Below are 23,477 nucleotides of genomic sequence, written 5' to 3'. Positions count from 1 at the left end.
TATTAAAAATATGTAGGAACACGTGACATTTTCTCCTTGAATTTATAACCACTTTAATTCTTAATATTTTAATACTTCATTTCAGGTTACACAATGAAATTAACAAAAGTCCAATTTCTATTTAGTTTAATTTTACAGTAAAAGAAATAAGGGATACCCATATCTGCTCCTTCACCTCCATGGTTATCTTTGAAAACTATTTTCATCCAAGTGCACCCCTGCAAACAATTTTATACTAACTTCTCAACAAATTTGCACATGCTGTTTTAAACAAAGTTAAAAATCACAACACCAGGTTATGGTCCAACAGGTTTAATTGGAAGCACACTAGCTTTGGGAGCGACGATCCTTCATCAGGTGATAGTGGAGGGCTCGATCGTAACACAGAATTTATAGCAGAATTTATATCTGTGTTACGATCGAGCCCTCCACTATCACCTGATGAAGGAGCGTCGCTCCCAAAGCTAGTGTGCTTCCAATTAAACCTGTTGGACTATAACCTGGTGTTGTGAGATTTTTAACTTTGTACACCTCAGTCCAACACCGGCATCTCCAAATCATGTTTTAAACAACATCTCCTCAAGACAATAATCAAGACAGTAGTCTTTTGTTTCAGAAACAGATGGCAAGACTGGAAAAATCCTTAGTCAAATTTAATGCTGAACGTCAAAACAGATTTACATGTAACAAACACGTATCAATAAAGGCAAAGTAGCTGAACTGAACTAAACATACTTGTTGCACATTTCTGGATTTTAGGTGAATCCTACTAGAAATCAAGGTAGCTAGGCATGGGATACATAGCATGAATGGTACATGAACATTTTGTTGCTTTGTCTGCATCCCATTTCAAAAGCACAGTGTCAACCTTTGAACTGTGGCTCCAAGACAAGTTTGTTAGCCACTATATTAAAAAAGTTTTCACTGGTCACAATCCAGCTCAAGGATGATATTACTCCACCAAATATCAAGCAAATTAGCTGCAAGATAGATTTTTTTAAACTAGGAAGAGAGTCAGCAGCTATAGGGAGAATGTAGAGTATCAGATCAACTATGACCTCATTGACTGGCACAGCAAATTTGATGAGCTGAATGACCTACTTCTGTTCCTACTTACTATCATCGCCGAATCCTGTGGAAACAGACCATTTTGCCCAAGGACTCCACACAGACCCTCCAAAGAGCATCCCACCCAGACCACTCCTGCCCTATCCCCGAAATCCTGCATTTCCCATTTCTAATCACCTAGTCTTACACTCCCTGAACACTACAGGCAATTTGCATTGCCAATCCAGCTGACCTGCACATCTTTGGACTGTGGGAGGAAACTCTCACAGACTTGGATGAGATTCTGAAGGGAGAATATAGAATTTAAAAAGGAGGTCCTCGACAGTAGTAATATCTGGATTACTCCCAGTGCTACGAGCTGGTGAGGGTAGAATATAGAACATAGAAGAATACAGCGCAGTAAAGCCCACCTAACCTACACTAATCCACTATCCTCCATATACCTATCCAATGCCCGCTTAAATACCCATAAAGAGGGAGAGTCCACCACTTCTACTGGCAGGGCATTCCATGAACTTACGACTAGCTCAGTGAAGAACCTACCCCTAACATCAGTCCTATATCTACCCCCCCTTAATTTAAAGCTATGCCCCCTTGTAATAGCTGACTCCATACGTGTTCTCACTGTCAACCCTATCTAACCCCCTAATCATCTTGTACACCTCTATCAAGTCACCCCTAAACCTTCTTTTCTCCAATGAAAACAACCCCAAGTGCCTCAGCCTTTCCTCATAGGATCTTCCTACCATACCAGGCAACATCCTGGTAAACTTCCTCTGCACCCGTTCCAGTGCCTCCACATCCTTCCTATAGTATGGTGACCAAAACTGCACACAATATTCCAGATGCGGCCGCACCAGAGTCTTATACAACTGCAGCATGACCTCAGGACTCCGTAGGAACTGGAGGATAGAATGTATGGCTGAGAAGCTGGTGCATGGGAGAAAGCTTCACATTTTTGGATCATTGGAATCTCTTCTGGGGTCGAAGTGACCTGCACAAGGATAGATTGCACCTGAATTGGAAGGGGACTAATACACTGGCAGGGAGATTTCCAAGAGCTGCTCGGGAGGATTTAAGCTAGTAAGATGTTGGGGTGGGGTGCGGTGCGGTGAGACTCAGGGAAATAGTGAGGAAAGACATCAATCGGAGACTGGTACAGTTAGGAAAGGGAGTGAGTCAAACAAACAGTCAGGGTAGGAAAGAACAAAGCAGAGAAGATAGGTTAGATAAATTAAATTGCATTTATTTCAATGCAAGAGGCCTAACAGGGAAGACAGATGAACTCAGGACATGGCTATGAACATGGGAATGGGATATCATTGTAATTACATAGACATGGCTCAGGGGATGGACTGGACTGACAGCTTAAATGTTCCAGGACTCAAATGCTAAAAGAAGGACAGAAAGGGAGGCGAGAGGGGAGGGGGAGTGGCATTTTTGATCAGGGATAGCGTTACTCCTTTACTTGGGGAGGATATTCATTGGAATACATCCAGCGAAGTTATTTAGGTGGAATGAAGAGATAAGAAAGGGATGATCACCTCATTGGGATTGTATTATAGACCCCCTAATAGTCAGCCAGAAGTTGAGGAACAAATTTGTAAGGAGATTTCAGTTATCTGGAAGAATAATAGGGTGGTTATGGTAGGCGATTTTAACTTTCCAAACATAGACTGGGATTACCATAGTATTAAGGGTTTAAAGAGAGAGAAATTTGTTACGTGTGGACAAGAACATTTTCTGAATCAGTACGTGGATATACTACTACAGAAGGTGCCAATAATTGACCTACTCTTGGAAAATAAGACAGGGTAAGTGATTGAGGTATCAGTGGGGGAGCACTTTGGGGCCAGCGACCATAATTCTATTAATTTTAAAATAGGGATGGAAAAGGATAGACCAGTTCTAAGTTGAAGTTCTAAAATGGAGAAAGGCTAATTTTGACAGTTTTAGGTAAGAACTTTCAAAAGCTGATTGGGGACTGATGTTCGCAGATAAAGGGACAACTGGAAAACGGAAAGCCTTCAAAAATAAGATAACACAGACAGTATATTCAAATGTTGGATGTCTAAGAAATTGAGGGTTTAGTTAAGAAAAAGAAGGAAGCCTATGACAAATATAGACAGGACATATCTAGTGAATCCTTAGAAGAGTATAAAGGCAATGGGAGTATACTTAAAAGGGAAATCAGGAGCGCAAAAAGGAGACGTGAGATAGCTTTGGCAAATAAGGTTAAGGAGAATCCAAATGGATTTTACAAACACATTAAGGACAAAAGGGAATCAGGGTAGAGAATAGGGCCCCTCAAAGATCAGCAAGGCGACCTTTGTGTGGAGCCATAGGAGATGGGGGAAAAGATACCAATTGAGTATTTTGTCTTAGTGTTCACTGTGGAAAAGGGGATGGAAGATATAGAATGAGGAGAAATAGATGGTGACATCTTGAAAAGTGTCCATATTACAGAGAAGGAAGTGCTGGATGTCTTGAAATGCATAAAAGTGGATAAATCCCCACGACCTGATCAGATATACCCAAGAACTCTGTGGGAAGCTAGGGAAGTGATTGCTGGGCTTCTTGCCAAGATATTTGTGTCATTGACAGTCACAGTGAGGCGTCAGAAGATTGGAGGGTGGCTAATGTGGTGCCACTATTTAAGAAAGGTGGTAAGGAAAAGCCAGGGAAATATAAGCCGGTGAACCTACATTAGTGGTGGGCAAGTTGTTGGAGGGAATCCTGAAGGACAAGATTTACATGTATTTGGAAAGGCAAGGACTGATTAGGGATAATCAGCATGGCTTTGTGAGAGACATGACATCTAAGCACACTTGATTGTGTTTTTTGAAGTAGTATCAGAAGATTGATGGTGGATGTGATCTATAATGACTTCAGTAAGGTGTGCGACAATGTTTCTCATGGGAGACTGGTTAACAAGTTAGACCTCATGGAATACAGGGAGATCTAGCCATTTGGATACAGAAGTGGCTCGAACGTAGAAGATAGAGGTTGGTGGTGGAGGGTTGCTTTTCAGACTGGAGGCCTGCAACCAGTGGTGTGCCACAAGGATTGGTGCTGAGTCCACTGTTTTTTGTCTTTAATTTAAACGATTTGGATGTGAACATAGGAGGTAAAGTTAGTAAGTTTGCAGACAACGCCAAAATTGAAAGTTATGTGGATAGCGAAGAAGGTTACCTCAGATTACAATGGCATCCTGATCAGATGGGCCAATGGGCTGAGTAGTGGCAGATGGAGTTTGATTTAGATAAATGTGAGGTGCTGCATTTTGGAAAAGAAAATCAGTGCAGGACTTATACACTTAATGGTAAGGTCCTGGAGAGCATTGCTAAACAAAGAGACCTTGGAGTGCAGGTTCATAGTTCCATGAAAGTAGTCGCAGGTAGACAGGATAGTGAAGGAGGCATTTGGTATGTTTTCCTTTATTGGTCAGAGCATTGAGTATATGAGTTAGAAGGTCATGTTGCGGCTGTACAGAACGTTGGTTAGGCCAGTTTTGGAATACTGTGTGCAGTTCTGGTCTCCTTCCTATCGGAAGGATGTTGTGAAATTTGGAAGGGTTTAGAAAAGATTTACAAAGGTGTTGCCAGGGTTGGAGGATTTGAGCTATAGGGAGAGGCTGAATCGGCTGGGGCTGGATTCCCTGGAGTGTCAGAGGCTAAGGGGTGATCTTATAGATATTTTAAAAATCATGAGGGGCTCGGATAGGATAAACAGACGAAGTCTTTTCCCTTGTGTAGGGGCATCCAGAATTAGAGGGGATAGGTTTAGGGTGAGAGGGGAAAGATATAAAAAGAAACCTAGGGGCAAAGTTTCCATGCAGAGGATGCTGCCAGAGGATGTGCAGGAGGTTGGTACAATTGCAACATTTAAAAGACATCTGGATAGGTATATGGACAGGAAGGGTTTTGAGGGATAGGTACCAAGTGCTGGCATATGGGACTAGATTAGGTTAGGATACCTGATTGGCATGCAAGAGTTGGACTGAAGGATCTATTTTTGTGCTGTGTATCTCTATGACTCTTTGACTTGTGGAGAACATGCAAACTCCATACAGAGAGTCGCCAGAGGGTGAAATCAAACCCAGGTCACTGTGCTGAGACACGAAAGTGCTAACCACTGAGCCACCATCAACAACATGAAATACCAGATATTGTAGTGTAGGCCAAAAATCAGAAGTACATAAACATCATACTTGCTCCTTTAATGACAGCTTCACATCACAAATGTGATAGAATGAGCATTTGCAGATAAACATGACATTTCTCCAACTTGTTCCTCATTGCTTACCTAGGGGTAGTTAGTAATAATATGCAAGTTCCAGATGCAGTAGAATATATGTTCAATTAAGATCTAAATTTATGAGTGCTTGGCACTCAAAGGTCACACTTAATCGTTTGGTTTACTTCATCACTTACTTCATTAAACTGTCTAATTGAACTTTGTACGTCCAGTTTCAAGTGGTTATACATATGGAGTGTTATGAGTTAAGGGTAATGCATTCCGAGATTACTTTCAATATAACTATATTGAACTTCCCTCAAACTTAACAAATGAACGAACTAATGCTAAAAGACAGTATTTCCAAAGTATGAAATATTTCTTAACGCTTATAAAAGTTAACTTAAATATTTCACAGGCAACATTGAATGAGCTTCCATATTTGTACTGATATTAATTTCGAGAATTAAGTATCAATATTTATGATTAAGCACTTAAAAGAAATATCCAGATTCCTGTATGAAGTCCTCAATGCACTTCTATTAAGTTAGAGATATGGAAAAAAAGTTTTATTTTGAACGAATAAAAAAAACTTTAGTTATTTCCCACGTTTAGCACTTATGATTTAAATACCTTCTTGCAACAAGACTCATGGTTTGATATTGTCAAGATAACCAGACTAGAATAGTTAACAACAATAAAAAATGATACCAAGTCCACAGGCCAAGAACTAATAATAACCCAAAATTTTAAGTGTTCAAATTGTCCATAGAACAGAGGTTTCCAGATAAATACACTCACATTTCAAAATATTCAGTTGCTAACTTGTTGTTTGCCAAATTAACCTCTTTGTAGATTTGTACTAAACTTACTAAAATTCGTTTTAAGAAATCAGAATTCAACAATAGATAATATCACATCCAAACACTGTAAGAAACCAAGCCAATTATTTCACTTCAACACTGAACATTGAAGGAATAAAAGCTGCACAAAGTCCTGAAGCAGGGTTACACACAAAATGTCAACTTCTGCACCTCCTGATGCTGCCTGGCTTGTTGTGATCTTCTAGCTCCTGCCTGTCTACAAGGAAATACTTAGCCAGCTTAGCTGCACCCAAAGAGCAGAAATAGAGGTAACATTTCAGGTCAATGATCCAATCAAAAATAGTTAACATTTGAGGCCAAAGACCTTTCAGATAACCATTTCTCTCCACAGATGCTGACAAATCTTGAGCCATTTCCATCACCTTTTTCTTATTCCAGATAGTTAAGATCTATTTGCCACATTAATATAAAGTGTAAGGTGACATGGCAATCAATGAATCAAAGTTAACTGGGTGCTTGGAGGAAATATACTAGCAGGAACACATTCAATGCAAGGAAATAAACCCCCATGGCTGAGTAATTTCTACACTGCAATGACTCCATGTATAAATGGTTAGTAAAGTTGTCATCTGAACAGCAAACTACCAAAGGAGTGGCATAAAACAAGCATGTTGCTTCAGCTATGTACAAAGTGTGTTGAGAAACAGCTTTCAAAAAGAGGTAATGCACAGGACTGCATAGAAAATAACGCCATCTCTTTTCTATTCATATGAAAAAAAAAGTACATATGCACTGTACAATGCACTGAAAATTGTAGTATGACAATTTCTGTAATAATCTGTAATTATCATGTGGTGAATGCAGGGAACAATGGAAAACAGATAAAGGATTAATGGAGGCACACCTTTAGTTGGTAGTTGCTATCAGACAACCATATATACAATCCGGATGTGATCAAGGGAAGGAATGCCTGCCATAGTCTACTATTCAAAGTTCAACGGCCATTGTCCCATACTGCATAGACAAATGGCCAAAACTGTTGTCTTGAACTCAAAAGAACTGTGTGCAGAGTGGGCTATTGGCTGTTTGGAGGTTTTACATGACGTTGGCCTCTACATGCTCCTGATAAAGTCTTTACATTAATTGCCATCTTTTAAACAGGAATACTGGGGAAACAAGGTGCACTTTGTACAGTCCATTCCTAAATTCTGCTGGCTTCGATTTTAATCAATATTTAATAAAAAAACCAAACACGAACCTGAACATTACCCAGTATGCATAAGCTGAAAACCAATAAGCATGCACCAAACCTATATTAAAAAAGTGACATCGCAGTTCAGACAATGCATGAAAGGTTTGAGGTTACAGTCTGTCCGTTTCTCACGCTCGAGTCAGACTGGCTCTACTTCCAAAGTGGAATGTGTAAAATATGACATGGATTGACTGCCTGCAGATTGTGCGCTTTTTCAGCGAAATAGAATGTATCTGCAAGTAGATGTCACTTTAAAATAAAACCTTAAGTTATCTCAAGAACATGACCAGATTTATCCTAGGCTACTCCAGGAAGCGAGAAAGGAGGTTGCTAAGCCGCTGGCAAGGATATTTGCCTCCTCCCTCTCCACGGGAGTCGTACCGGAGGACTGGAAGGAGGCAAATGTTGTTCCTCTTTTCAAGAAGGGTAATAGGGAAATCCCTGGCAATTACAGACCAGTCTTACATTGGTGGTCAGCAAAGTTTTGGAAAGAATTCTGAGGGATAAGATTTATGACTATTTGGCAAAGCACAGTGTGATTAAAGGCAGTCAGCATGGCTTCGAGAAGGGCAGGTCATGTCTCACAAATCTTGAGTTCTTTGAGGAGGAGTTAAGACAAGTCGACCGGTGGATGTGGTGTATAGGGACTTCAGCAAGGCATTTCATAAGGTTCATTCATAAAGTCAGGAAGTATAGGATACAGGGAGATGTGGCTATCTGGATTCAGAATTGGCTGGCTGACAGAAGGCAGAGAGTGGTTGTAGATGGAAAGTATTCTGCCTGGAGGTCAGTGTTGAGTGGGGTCCTGCAGGGCTCTGTTCTCGGGCCTCCGCTCTTTGTAGTTTTTATAAATGGCTTGGATGAGGAGGTTGAGGGGTGGGTTAAGTAAATTTGCAGATGACACAAAGATTGGAGGTGTTGTTGATAGTATAGAGGGCTACTACAGGCTGCAGCGCGACATAGACAGGATGCAGAGCTGGGCTGAGAAATGGCAGTTCAACTTGGATAAATGCGAAGTGACACATTTTGGAAGGTCGAACTGAATATAGAATTAAAAACAGGATTCTGGGCCGTGTGGAAGAACAGAGATATCTGGGTGTGCAAGTAGGGTGGCACAGTGGTTAGCAATGCTGCCTCACAACGCTAGAGACCCAGGTTCAATTCCTGCCTCAGGCAACTGTCCGTGTGGAGTTTGCACATTCTGCGTGAGTTTCCTCTGGGTGCTCCGGTTTCCTCCCGCAGTCCAAAAATGTGCAGATGAGGTGAATTGGCCATGCTAAATTGCCCGTAGTGTTAGGTGAAGGGATAACGGTAGGGGAATGGGTCTGGGTGGGTTGCTGTTCGGAGGGTTGGTGTGGACTTGTTGGGTCAAAGGGCCTGTTTCCACACTGTAAGTAATCTAATCTAATCAAGTGCATAGATCCCTCAAAGTTGCCACCCAAGTGGATAGGGTTGTTAAGAAAGCATATGGCATTTTGGTTTTCATTAACAGGGAGATCACGTTTAAGAGCCGCAAGGTTTTGCTGCAGCTCTACAAGTCCCTGGTGAGACCACACTTGGAATATTGCGTCCAGTTCTGGTCGCCCTACCAAAGGAAAGAAACAGAGGTTTTGGAGAGGGAGCAAAGAAGGTTTACCAAGATGCTGCCTGGACTGGAGGGCTTGCTTTATGAAGGAAGGTTGAATAAGCTTGGACTTTTCTCTCCGGAGAGGAGCAGGAAGAGAGGAGACCTGATTGATGAGTGGAATAGATAGAGTCAATAACCAGAGACTTTTCCCCAGGGCAGGATTGACTGGTACGAGGAGTCATAGTTTGAAGATATTAGGAGGAAGGTATAAAGGAGACGTCAGAGGTAGGTTCTTTACGCAGAGAGTTGCGAATGCATAGAATGCGTTGCCAGCTGTAGTGGTGGAAGCAGAGTCATTGGGGACATTTAAGCGACAGCTAGACATGCACATGGACAGCAGTGAGTTGAGGGGTGCATAGGTTGTTACTATATTTTACATTAGGATTAAACCTCGGCACGATATTGTGGGCCAAGGGGCCTGTTCTGTGCTATACTTCCCTATATTCTATAAAAGTAGTTCTGGGATTTACATATTAATGAACAGAAACCTGCAACCCATTCTAAAAGATGAAAGACTTACTAAATTCATTTCAGTTGCATGACACTGTAATCTTTTGCTATAAATTGTGTCTTATGGTCCTGTTCCACAGGTACCTGCTTTCAAATAAACCTGTTGGATGATAACCTGGTGTTGTATGATTTTTAACTTCATTTTAAAAACAGTTGATATTACAGAAGGAAGTTCAGAAAATCTTATAAACAGTGGATAAATCTCCAGGACCTAAACTAATGTATCCCAGAATGCTGTGGTAAGTAAGGGAGGAAATTACGAAAGCCCTTTCAGAAGTATTTGCATAATCTATAAATACAGGTGAGCTGCCTGATGACTGGAGGGTGGCTAATGTTGTACCTTTGTTTAAGGAAGGTTGTAAGGAGAAACTGGGGAACTATAGACCTGAGTCTGACTTTGTGGGTAAATTGTTGGAGGTGATTATAAGATATATGGACATTTAGAGGGGCAAAAATTAAGGATAGTCAGCATGGTTTTGTGCAAGGAAAACTTGACTGAGCTTTTTTTGAGAAGTTACCAAAAAAGGTTGATGTTGTTGATTTGGATTTTACTAAAGCCTTTGACAAGCTTCCACATGATAGACTAATTAGTAAAGTTAGGTCACATAGGATTCAGCATGAGCTTTCCCATTTGATACATCTTTGGCTTACTGCAGGAGGTAAGAGTAATGGTGGAGAGTTGCTCTTCAGACTAGAGGACCATGACCAGCAATGCTCCACAGGCATCAGTTCTGGGTTCTCTTGTTTGTCATTTATATAAATGATCTGAATGAGAATACAGAAGGCCTGGTCAGCAAGTTTGCAGATGACACTAAAATTGGTGGCATCTTAGAAAATGAAGGCTTTCTAAGATTACAAAAGGATCTTGATCAAATGGGTCAATTTACTGAAAAATGGCAGATGGAATTCAATCTGAATAAATGCGAGGTATTGCATTTTGATATAACAAATAAAGGTAGGGCTTATACAATTAATGTTAAGGCCTTGGGCAGTGTTGTAGAACAGAGGACCTAGGGGTGTATGTACATAATTCTTTAAAGTTTGCATCACATATAGACAGGGTGGTTAAAAAGGCATTGGCGTGCTTGCCTGCAAAGGTCAATCCTTTGAGCGTAGGAGTTGGGATGTCATGTTGAGGTTATACAGTACATTAGTGAGGCCTCTTCTGGGATAGTGTGTCCAGTTCTGTTCACCCAGTTATAGAAAGGACATTATCAGGCTGGAAAGGGTTCAGTAAAGAATTACCAGGATGTTACAGGGTATAGAAGATTTGAGTTGTCAAGAAAGGCTGGACAGACTGGAGCGTAGGAGATTGGGAGGTAACCTGACAGAACTTTATAAATAGTGAGAAGCATAGTTAGGGAAAAGACAACTACCATTAACTCTAAGATGGGGATTTGAAGACTGGAGGCTCATTTTTAAAAACGAGAGGAGAGAGATTTAAAAATGATGAGGTAATTTTTATTTTAACAGTGGGTGGTTTACACTTGCAATGAACTTCCTGAGAAAATGGTGAATATGCAGGTATTACAATTACAACATTTAGAAGTCATTTGGGTGGATACACAAATAAGTTTGGAGGGATATGGGCCAGGAACAGGCAGGTGGGACTCTTTTAATTTGGGATTATGTTCGACATTGACTGTTTGGATCAAACAGTCTATTTCCGTGCTGTATGTTTCTATGACTATGACTCTAAGATTGTTACATTTTTGACTAGCAAGGGCATTAAAAGTTATTAGGTATCGATCGGAATGTGGAGTTGGGAAAAGGAGGAGGTCATCGAAGATCGTATTGAATGCCTAAGCAGAGAGTGCGGTGCCGGAAAAGCACATCAGGTCAGGCAGCATCCGAGGAGCAAGAGAATCGATGTTTCGGGCATATGCCCTTCGTCAGGAATGAGGCTTGTGGGCTGAAGGGGGGACAGAGAGATAAATGGGAGGGGAAAATGAGGAAACTGGTGAAATCCACATTGATCCTGTGTGATTGCAGGGTCCCAAGGCAGAACAGGTGGTTTTCATCCTGCAGGCAACGGGTGGTAAGGGTTTAGCAATGGAGGAGATCCAGGACCTGCGTGTCTTTGGCAGTGGGAGGGGGAGCTGACATGTCCAGCCACGGGGCAGTGGGTCTGGTTGGTGCAGATTTCCCAGAGAAGTTCTCCGATGTGATCTTCAAGTTGGCGTCCTATCTCCCTGATGTAATGGAGACCACATCGGGATGCAATGGATACAGAAGACGACATTGGTTGAGGTACATATAAATTTCTGTCGGATGTGGAAGGATATGGTAATTTGCCAATCTGAAACATGATCTGCATTTAAAGCAGATGAATTTTGGGCTCGTGACAACAGTACAGTCCCTTCTGACTGTACAAATTCCAAACGTTTCAGGTGGTGTGTCATAACAACCCTGACAGATTGATTAGAAAGATCTAGTTAGGCAAATTGGTATTACCCCAACCTGCAACAAACATGAAATATATTTAAAATGATATTAGTAGATGACTTCAGAAAGACAGACTCATTAAATTGCACCTGTGGGTCAATTTTATGATAAAGTGCAGTGATACATTGGGACTAAAAATGAAATGCAATGTCAATCAAATCTTGACATTAAAAAGGGGTCCAGGAGCAAAGACACCTGGGAATTCAGATGACTGTCTGCAGTTGGCAAATACTTACCAGAGGACAGTTACATAAATTTGTCAGTGCTAGAAAAATTGGGTGCATGGTTGATAAGAGTTAGTTTGCTTGATCAATGGTCTGGACCAGTGGGCAGAAAAAGGAGCACTTGGAATTCCAACAGGACAAGTTGGAAAAACAAATAGACATGGTCATACACAATAATTGCAGGATATTGAGAAGTGTGGAGGAACAAAAGGATGTCAATGCACATGTTTCTTTTAAAAAGGATTGAGGATATCAGCAGGGGGTTTGGTTGAACTGAATAAAGCACTAGTTAGACCACAGCTAGATGGCACCACATAAGAGAATGATTTGATCAATTAGCAAGGACAAAAGATATTTAAGAGGATGTTATTAGGAACTGAGAATTTTTTTATTAGAGGAAAATATTAAATAAGTTGGAGCTGTTTTCTCTAGAAAAGAAGAAACCGTATGCAGACTTAAATGAAGGGCACAGATTTAAATTAATTGGCAAAAGGATTTAGATGCGCAGAAATATTTTCACCTGATGATGTTACCTAGCCAGGTAATGAAACGTCTGGATATCAAACCTACAGCTCAGCGAGCAAACCTACACCCTAAACATTTTCACCTATTTTGGAACTCAATGCAGAAAGGGAAACTCATTGCGTTTATAGAAAAAAAAGCTGAGATGTGCAACTGCTGTAACCTATAAGGATACAGTTATAACTTATAACCGCTGTAACCAAGAACTGGCAGTTTAAGTTGGTTGACTTCTTTTGCTAGCTCAAACTCCAAAGTTCCAGTAATCTACTTCCATCCGACAACACTTATCTTTTGAAGTTGATAACGTTGTTTTAGAAATGGACAGAATCCATTACTTTATAAATAGAGACAAACAGTGGGCCAGCAAGAGTTATGGTATCCCTTTATAAATAACTCAGACATCATTCCAGTAATTTCAGGAAGAATGGCAAGGCCTTAGAGGCTGAAGAAAATTACTTCAAAGGCATCAGGGTTGAGGAAATTTAGCTTTGCAGGAATTGTATAAACTGGAGATTAAGCAGGCATTAGAACAGTGAAAAGCCATGATGTAGATAGATAATATGTTCAAACTTCTTTAAAAATTCACTCAGGCTGTGTATGTCATTAGCTAGATCACTGTTTATTGCCCCTGCCTGGTTGCCCTTGAGAGCTGGTGATACACTGCCTTCTTCAACTATTGAAATCAATTTGCTGTAAGTACTTCCACAATGCTATTAGGATGTGAGTTTGAGCATTATGACCCAGTGACACTGATGGAACAGTGACATACTTTCAAAGTCTGGAGGTGGCTTGGAGAGGAATTTGCAGGTGGTACTGTCCCATTAATGTGCTGCTTTTATCCTTCTAGGTGGTGATGATCATGACTTAGGCAAGTGCTAAGGACTTTTGTGGTAAATTACTGTTGTGCATCTTGTAGATGGTACAGACCTACTACTGAGCTTTGAGGATGCAGTGAAGGTTTGTGAATGCGATGCCAATCAAGCAGACAGCTGCGCCTCAAATGGTGACAAGTTTTTGAAGTGCACTCATCAGGCAAGTGGTGCAGGCACTCCCAATTGCTGTTTGAGAAAAGTTCCCACATTTGTACTTAGCAACAGGGAAGGAACGCCAACATATAGAGGAACCTCGGTTATCCGAAGGGCATGGGCGGGGAGAATTGAGTTTGGTTAATTGAATGCCAGATAACATAGATAGTCATGCATCGGGACCTTGTGATCTTGTTCAGATTATCCGAAATTCAGTTAATTGAATGCTGGTTAATCGAGGTTTGTCTGCACTTTAATGTCAGGATGATATGATTTGGAGGCGAATTTGCAAGTAGTGGTGTTCATGTGTCTGCTGATCTTGGCTTTCTAGTTGGTAAAGGTCATTTAAGTACAACTTGCCAAGTTTCAACAGTACATAATGTAAATAGTACACGTGACAACCATCTAAAGCAAGTTAACACTGAAGATGGCAGATAAGCTGTCATCAAATGGGTACTTGGCCTTATATGGCATTGAATTTGAGGGCTATTAGGCTGCACGCACCCAGTTAAGTGAAGAGTAGTCTGTGACATACGGCTGATCCAGTTTCTGGTCAATGGTAACCCCAAGGACGTCACTGATTCTATTACTCCAAAACATTAGGTAAAACATGAGAACGAGAACACATGCATTTCAAACATTAAACTCTACACCAGAGACTATAATTTTTAAAGACAGGCAATGACGATGTCTTGCGGTGACTGTTAATTGATTATAAATTTATTCCTCTTTATTTTCTTATCACTGGTGAGCGTGGCTCTGGAATTAAAGAAGTGGGGCTACAGAAGGGAAAAACTGGAGAGAAGTTTGGGAGAAGCAAATGAAAAGGTTCATGAGCCTTTAAACACTGGGGACTAGGATCAATCACATGTAAGAATATTAAGAGACGAGGAATAAACATCCCTAATGAGCTTAACTCCTTATTCCTGTTTGTATGAATGATTGACTAAAATAAGGCATAGAATACAAGTCGAAAAAAATTATTTTAAAATAATTTGAGATCATGGTCTTAAAAGTTAAAATTCTGAAATGTGGGAGTGAAAGAATAATTGTAGTTTTCATTATTGATTGTAAGCATTCCTTTACTAGTAATCCACAATACCTCATTAGTGTGTTCATGTTAACGTAAATAAGTTAGAAAGGGTCCAAACACAATAGAAAATACTTACAGTACACTCCTGCATTTCCTGTTCCTTAGTAGCTAGCCTCATAACAAGGATGTTCTCCCTTCGAGCAGATTCATGTTGCTGCTGCTTCAGCTTCTCTTCAGACTCTCTTAACCCACTCACATCATTTGCTATCACAACATGAAAGTACAAACAAATATATAACATTAACAAGCATTTATTTATGGAATAGCTTCTCAAAGGTGGTCATTCCAATTATAACTTTAATTAGCACGGTTACATATTTTGCATTTTGTTTTGCAAGGTTGATAACACATCAATTCAGGCACAAATATTCACAGTCTCACTATCGACTCACTATTTTATCCTGTCTCGACATTAAACTGACATGAACTTAGCCAAACAAAAACAGAGACTGCTGCAGAAATTCAACAGGTTTGGAAGCATCAGCAGAGGAAAAGAAGTTAACATTTCAGATGCAGTGACCAGTCTTTAAAATTTGGATGTTAATTGCTTTGTCTCCACAGATGTTGCCAAACCTGCTGTGTTTTTCCATCAATTTCTGATTTTGTTTCAGATTAGCAGCTTTCGTAGTTCTTTTCTTTATGAGCTTTGCCAACATGCCTGGTTTGTTATGATCCTGAATTTAAATGTCAGGTTCAGGTGCAGAATCGTATAGTACCACATTTTGATCAGATTTCTTTTACCATAAAAGTAATTTTATACATTTTATCACATTTCTACAACCTACATATATAAAGGGTGATTTTTGATTTCAATTATTCAATGCTAACAGAGTTCATCAAATGGGTACACCAAGGCAGAAACTACAATTGCTTGCCCTCAAAACTGCCCCCACCACTCATGCAAAAGTGGCAAACTATCTGTAAGTTATAAATCATCTAGAGCAACAAACAAATGGGATATGAAGATCAGAACTTTTTTCAAATGTGATCTCCATTGGAAGTATAACATAACTTCAGCTCTGATGAAGGGCAATCACAATCTGAAGTGCTCAATCTTTACTCCTCAGACTGTGACAATAATAGAAATTTTTAACCATAGCAGTGATAATGAATTGAGAAGGAATCAGACTAGGTAATCTCGAGCTTCAGACTGCCAGACAGAAATATAATGGAAGAGGATATAGCCTTTAAACTGGAAATGGTATGGGTACAGTCAGTACATTCCTGAACAGGGAAAGGGTGGGTAAACGGAGCCTGAGCTCCCTGAACAACAAAGGAATTAGATTGAAGGTATAGGATAGAGGTCCATTTAATATAAGTAAGCACAGGTTCAATATTTAAGTGCACATAGGTGAAAAAGAACAGTAAGAGGCAAAGAGACAGTAAGAGAATAATCTAATATAAAAATGAATCTGCTTTTGTGATATTAACAGCAAAAACTCATGAACAGCGGTAATAATACATAGACAGATTTTGGAAAGATGTAAAAACAACAGGGTTGTTGAGGTGGGTTAATTTAACTTCCCCGATATTGATTAACTTCATGCCAGAAGCTTGAATGGGGCAGAATTTGTAAAGACCATTCAGGAAGGATTCTTGACACAGTATATAAAAAGTCCAACCAGGGAAGGGGTTATACTGGACCTGGCTTTAGGAAATGAGCCCAGCCAGGTGAGTGAAGTTTCCGTTGGGAGCATTTCAAGAGTAGTGACCATAATACCAAGGGTTTTAAGATACTCATGGATAGTGATAACATCAGCCCTTGGGTGAGTGTGTTAAATTGGCGGAAGGCAAACTACAATAATATTCGACAGGATTGGAGAACATCAATGAGGGGCAACTGTTTGAGAATAAATCCGCATTAGACATGTTGGACTATTTCAAATGGCAATTGATAAGAGTTTAGGAGTGGCACATTCCTGCGAGAATGAAGGATAGGTAAGGCATGTTATGTGAACCTTGGATGATGAGGGACCTTAGTCAGAATGAACAAGACAGCATTTTTAAGGTTGGGAGGATGGGAACTGATGTATTAAAGCAAGTAGGAAAGAACAAAAATCGGCCTCCAGCAGCAGTGGGAGCAGTGAGAGAGGGGACCGGGGGCTGCCGGAAAGGTAAGTTTTCATCTAAAAGGACTTCTCAAGAATCAGCTGCCTCCATTTCTGAAGCAGCAGCAGAAATATTGAGAGCGAGGAGCTGAGTGGGAGAGGTTGAATTATCATCTGGGAGAGTGAGTAAACTGATATATTTGGGCAGTAGCTGAACCAGAGACACTACATGTGCAGTGGCCCCCACCCACCCTTGTTTTTCTATTTCTTTTTTATCGTGTAATTGGTAAAAAATTCTTTTTTTCCCTTTTCTGCTTATCTATTCTGTGACATTATAGTTGGACTAAGTTAAGCTTAACAATGGCAGGAAATCTCAGACCCATGTTATGCTCCTCTTGCTCAATGTGAGAGCTCAGGGACAAGGCTGATGTCCCGGACTCATTTACGGCAGGAAGTGTGTCCAGCTGCACCTCTCGTTAGACTGAATTACAGCTCTGGAGCTGTGGATGGACTCACTTTGAAGCATCTGGATGTTGTGGATAGCACGTTTACCAAATTGGTCACACCACAGATTAGGATTGCTGAGGGAAAAATTGAATGAGTGACCAAAAGGCAGAGAAAGAGCAAAAAAGCAGTGCAGGTGTCCCCTGCGGTCACCTCCCTCCAAAACAGGTGTTGGGGGAAATGGCTCGCCAAGAGAAGGCAGCAGTAGTCAGGTTCATGGCACTGTGGCTGGCTCTGCTATACAGAAGGACGGGAAAAAAGAGTGGAAGGACTATAGTCATAGCAGGTTCAATTGTAAGGGGAGTAGATAAGTGGTTGTGTTTGAAAACAAGGCTCCCAATTAGTATGTTGACACCCAGGTGCATGGGTCAGGAAAGTCTCAGATCAGAACATTCTGAAGAGGGTGGGTGAAAAGCTGTGGTGCATATTGGCACCAATGACATAGGACCTCAATTCATTTTTTTAAAAAACCTACAGATTTTATGGAGTTAGGAACCAAGTTCAAAAGTTGGACCTCAGCAGCAGTAATCTCAGGATTGCGACCAAGTGCTGCGCGGTAATCAGGATAAATGTATGGCTTGAGAGAGTGTGCAGGAAGGAGGGATTTTTGGGACATTGGGACCAGTTCTGGGGGAGGTGGGACTATTACAAATTGGATGGTCTACACCTGGGCCAGACTGGAACCAACGTCCTTGGGGGTGCTTTTGCGAACCCTGCTGGGCAGGGTTTAAACTAATGTGGCAGGGGGATGGGAATCAAATGAGGTGGTTAGTGGACAGTAAGGAGATAGCAACTGAGGGCGGCACAGAGGCTCAGTGGTTAGTACTGCTGCCTCCCAGCACCAGGGTCCCAGGCTCAATTCCAGCCTCGGGCAACTGTCTGTGTGGAGTTTGCACATTTGCCGTGTCTGCGTGGGTTTTCTCCGGGTGCTCCGGTTTCCCCTCTCAGTCCAAAGATGTGCAGGTCAGGTGAATTGGCCATGTTAAACTGCCCATAGTGTTAGGTGCATTAGTCAGAGGGGGGTAGGTTGCTCTTTGGAGGGTCAGTGTGGACTTTTTGGGCCGAAGGGCCTGTTTCCACACTGTAGGGACTCTAATCTAAAGCCCTCACAGGAACTAGATAATGAAGTCAGCGTGACTTAGGGGAAGAGTAGGCAGGTAGCCAATGATGAACGCAAAGGGATTGGTGGTCTGAGGTGTATTTGTTTTAATGCGAGAAATTTAATAGGTAAGGCAGATGAACTTAGGGCTTGGATTAGTACCTGGGAGTATGATGTTATTGATATTACTGAGACTTGATTGAGGGACAAGCAAGATTTGCAACTAAATATCCCAAGACATAGATGCTTCAGGAAGGATCGAGAGGGAGGTAAAAAGGGTGGAGGAGTTGCATTACTGGTTAGAGAGGATGTCACAGTTGTGCTGAAAGGGGGCACTATGGAGGACTCGAGCAGTGAGGCAATATGGGCAGAGCTCAGAAACAGGAAGGGTGCAGTAACAATGCTGGGGATGTACTACAGACCTCCCAACAGCAAGCGAGAGATAGAGGTACAAATACGTAAGTAGACTGAAGATGTCGGAGCAACAGGGTGGTGGTGATAGGCGATTTTAATTTTCGCAACATTGACTGGGATTCACTTAGTGTTAGAGGTCGAGATGGAGCAGAATTTGTTAGGAGCATTCAGGGGGATTTTCTAAAGCAGTATGTAAATAGTCCAACTTGGGAAGGTGCCATACTTGACCTGGTGTTGAGGAATGAGCCTGGCCAGGTGGTTGAAGTTTCAGTAGGGGATTACTTTGGGAATAGTGATTACAATTCCGTAAATTTTAGAATACTCATGGATCCTAAAAGAAGAGCGATAAATTGGGGGAAAGCCAACTATACCAACATTCAGCTGGGGAATGTGGATTGGGAGCACCTGTTATAAGATAGAACATTACAGCGCAGTACAGGTCCTTTGGCCCTCGACGTTGCGCCGCCCTGTCATACTAATCTGAAGCCCATCCCACCTACACTATTCCATGTACGTACATTTGCCGGTCCAATGACAACTTAAATGCACTTAAAGTTGCCGAATCTACTACCGATGCAGGCAAAGCATTCCATACTCTTACTACTCTCTGAGTAAAGAAACTACCTCTGACATCTGTCTTATACCTATCTCCCCTCACTTCAAAGTTGTGTCCCCTCGTGTTTGCCGTCCCATACTTGGAAAAAGAATCTCCCTGTCCACCTTATCTAACCCTCTGATTATCTTGTATGTCTCTATTAAGTCACCTCTCAAACTTCTTCTCTCTAACGAGAACAGCCTCAAGGCCTTCAGCCTTTCCTCGTAAGACATTCCTTTCATACCAGGAAACATCCTAGTAAATCTCCTCTGCGTCCTTTCCAAAGCTTCCACATCCTTCTTATAATATGGTGACCAAAACTGTACACAATACTCCAAGTGTGGCCATACCAGAGCTTTGTACAGCTGCAGCATAACCTCCTGGTTCCGGAACTCAATCCCTCTATTAATAAAGGCCAAAACACTGTACGCCTTCTTAACAACCCTGTCAATCTGGGTGGCAACTTTCAGGGATCTGTGTACATAGACACCGAGATCTCTCTGCTCATCTGCACTCCCAAGAATCCTACCACTAGCCCAATACTTTGCATTCCAATTACTCCGGCCAAAGTGTATCACCTCACACTTGCCCACATTAAACTCCATTTGCCACCTCTCAGCCCAGCTCTGCATCCTATCTATGTCTCTCTGCAACCTACTGCATCCTTCGTCACTATCCACAACTCCACCAATCTTAGTGTCATCTGCAAATTTACTAACCCACCCTTCTAAGCCCTCAGCCAGATCATTTATAAAAATGATGAACAGCAGTGGACCCAACACCGACCCTTGCAGTACGCCGCTAGTAACTGGACACCAAGATGAACATGTTCCATCAACTACAACCCTCTGTTTTCCTTCAGCAAGCCAATTACTGATCCAAACTGCTATGTCTCCCACAATCACATTCCTCTGCATTTTGTATAACCTTATTGAACACCTTGCTGAAATCCATATACACCACATTACCTGTTTACGCTCATCTACATGTTTGGTCACTTTGTCAAAAAACTCAATAAGATTAGGCACGACCTACCCTTCACAAAACCGTGCTGACTGTCCCTGATCAGATTCTTCTTTTCTAGATGGTTATAAATCCTATCTCTTATAACCTTTTCCAACACTTTACCAACAACTGAAGTGAGACTCACTGGTCTGTAATTACCAGGGTTGTCTCTACTACCCTTTTTGAACAAGGGAACCACATTTGCTATCCTTCAGTCCTCAGGTACTATTCCTGTAGACAATGATTTGAAGGTCAACGCCAAAGGCTCGGAAATCTCTTCCCTTGCTTCCCAGAGGATCCTAGGATAGATCCCATCTGGCCCAGGGGACTTATTTATTTTCACACTCTGCAGTAAACCTCAATCTCTTCTAGTCTGTATGCAAGTATCTCTGTATCTTCCTCGCCAACATTTTCACTTTCTATAGTGAATACTGTCAAAAAATATTTATTTAGTGCTTCCGCTATCTCCTCTGACTCCACACACAACTTCCCACTATTATCCTTGATTGGTCCTAATTTAACTCCCGTCATTCTTTTATTCCTGACATACCTATGGAGAGCCTTAGGGTTAACCCTGATCCTATCCGCCAACAACTTCTCATGTCTCCTCCTGACTCTTCTAAGCTCTCTTTTTAGGTCTTTCCTGACTTCCTTGTAACCCTCAAGTGCCCTGAGTGTTCACATTTTGTCCTAACATAAGCCTTCTTCTTGACCAGGGGTTCCACTTCTTTAGCAAACGACTGCTCCCGCGCTCTACAGCTTACTCCCTGCCTCACAGGTACATACTTATCTAGGACACATAGGAGCTTTTCCTTGAATAAGCTCCACATTTTTAATGTGCTCATCCCCTGCAGTTTCCGTCCCCATTCTACGCTTCCTAAATCTTTCCTAATTGCATCGTAATTTCCCTTCCCCCAGCTGTAACTCTTGCTCGGTGGAGTACACCTATCCCTTTTCATCACTAAAGTAAACCTGACAGAATTGTGATCGCTGTCTCCAAAGTGCTCACCTACTTCCAAATCTAACACCCGGCCAGGCTCCTTACCCAGTACTAAATCTAAAGTGGCCGCGCCCCTTGTAAGCCTGTCTACATACTGTGTCAGGAAACCCTCCTGCACACACTGGACTAAAACTGACCCATCTATAGTACTCGTACTGTAGTGATCCCAGTCAATATTTGGATAGTTGAAGTCCCCCATGACAACTACCCTGCCTCTCTCACTTCTACCGAGAATCATCTTTGCTATCCTTTCCTCTACATCTCTGGGACTATTCGGAGGCCTATAGAAAACTCCCAGCGTGGTGACTTCTCCTTTCCTGTTTCTAACCTCAGCCTCAATTAATGAGTCCCCAAACATCCTTTCTACAACTGTAATATTGTCCCTGATCAACAATGCCACACCTCCCCCTCTTTTACCATCTGTTCTTACTGAAACATCTGAATCCCAGAACCTGCAGCAACCACTAGACAAGTTATGCTGTTTTATACAAATTTAGCAAGGCCACACTTGGTATATTGTGTCCATTTCTGGTCAACATACGACCAGAAGGATGTCAATGCTTTGGAGAGGGTACCGGGATGTTGCTTGGTATGGGGTATTTTAGCTATGAATAAAGGTTGGATAGGCTGGGTGTGTTTTCATTGGAACGTAGGATGTTAAGGGGTGACCTAAAAGAAGTTTAAAAGATTGGGAATGGTATGGATAAAATGGGAAGTAGAAGGCTGGAGAGTGAAGGGGCCCATTACTAGCAATCACAGGCTGGAGCGGTTTAAACAAAAAAGCGCAAAGCAGGTTTTTCCACTCAAAAAGGTTGGGGAGTGCCTGGAACATGCTGCCAGAGGTAGTGAAAGCAGACACAATAGCAGTATTCAAGAAGCGTCTGGGTCAATACATGAATATTAATCCTCTATGTGAAGGCAGTTTCAGTATAGAAGCAAAAAATGTATCGATGCAAACTTGAAGGTCCTGTGCAGTATTGATCTTTGTTTAGATTAGATTAGATTACTTACAGTGTGGAAACAGGTCCTTCGGCCCAACAAGTCCACACCAACCCGCCGAAGCGCAACCCACCCAGACCCATTCCCCTAACACTACAGGCAATTTAGCATGGCCAATTCACCTGACCTGCACATTTTTGGATTGTGGGAGGAAACCGGAGCACCCGGAGGAAACCACGCAGACACGGGGAGAATGTGCAAACTCCACACGGTTCTTGACTGACTAGCAACCTTCCTTCATATCAGGTACTACTTCAAACTGCAGACACTTTCACTAACCGCCATCAACTCTACTTGATGCCACGCATGTTCGAATATGGTCACCATAAGCAATTCCTTAAAAAAAATTAGACTTTCCAATCAACCTGGTCAGCAATGTAACTGCACATCTCTAGAGCAGGTGAAACCTGAACAAAGTCCATCTGACTCAAAATTACTCCAGCCCATTATCTAATTCCACAATTGATACACAATTAAAATACTGAAGGAAAAAAATTGTAGGGTTGAGGGAAGAGGTGGTGGATCAGAAACCAGCTAAACTGCTCTTTGAAACAGGCAACTGACCACCTCTGAGCTGTACTATTTTATGATTACATTATCAAATTATGTTGTCTGCCCGGAATAATAATTTAAACAAAAAACCCAAGCCTACAAGCAAATGTTTCCTTTGCTTTAAACATTGGAGCATCTCCACAAGCCAATAAGTTTAAGATGAACACTACACCATGAAAAAACATGCTCTTCTAATCTTGTCAGAGCGCAAGTTTGGCTGTTCACAACATGAAAAATGCATTCTTCCTCAACTATTATCTGACCACATTGCCAACAAATCCTTAGAACGAAACTGCATTTTACAGGATTCACAGGAATGAATTAGACACAAGTTTTACTTGTACTTTCATATCAATCTTTTAATTATAAGTCACAACAAGGCACTCTCAAGGCAGTTGTACCAACTCTAGATTTAGGGGAATATGTTAAGTTTGG

General features: G+C 41.5%; 1 protein-coding gene across 9 annotated transcripts in view; it reads right to left on the bottom strand.

Moving 5' to 3' along the window:
- wtap (WT1 associated protein) overlaps positions 1-23,477 on the bottom strand; it is an 83,700-nt gene that overhangs the window by 17,654 nt on the left and 42,569 nt on the right. For all 9 annotated transcript variants that reach the window (XM_072581101.1, XM_072581096.1, XM_072581095.1 and 6 more), the window contains one exon: positions 14,903-15,030. In XM_072581101.1, coding sequence (XP_072437202.1) covers positions 14,903-15,030 — 128 coding nt within the window. The remainder of the gene's footprint in view (positions 1-14,902; positions 15,031-23,477) is intronic.

This window comes from Chiloscyllium punctatum, chromosome 11 (genome assembly GCF_047496795.1).
Source record: "Chiloscyllium punctatum isolate Juve2018m chromosome 11, sChiPun1.3, whole genome shotgun sequence".
Taxonomy (NCBI): domain Eukaryota; kingdom Metazoa; phylum Chordata; class Chondrichthyes; order Orectolobiformes; family Hemiscylliidae; genus Chiloscyllium; species Chiloscyllium punctatum.
This window is presented reverse-complemented; position numbering and strand designations above follow the sequence as displayed.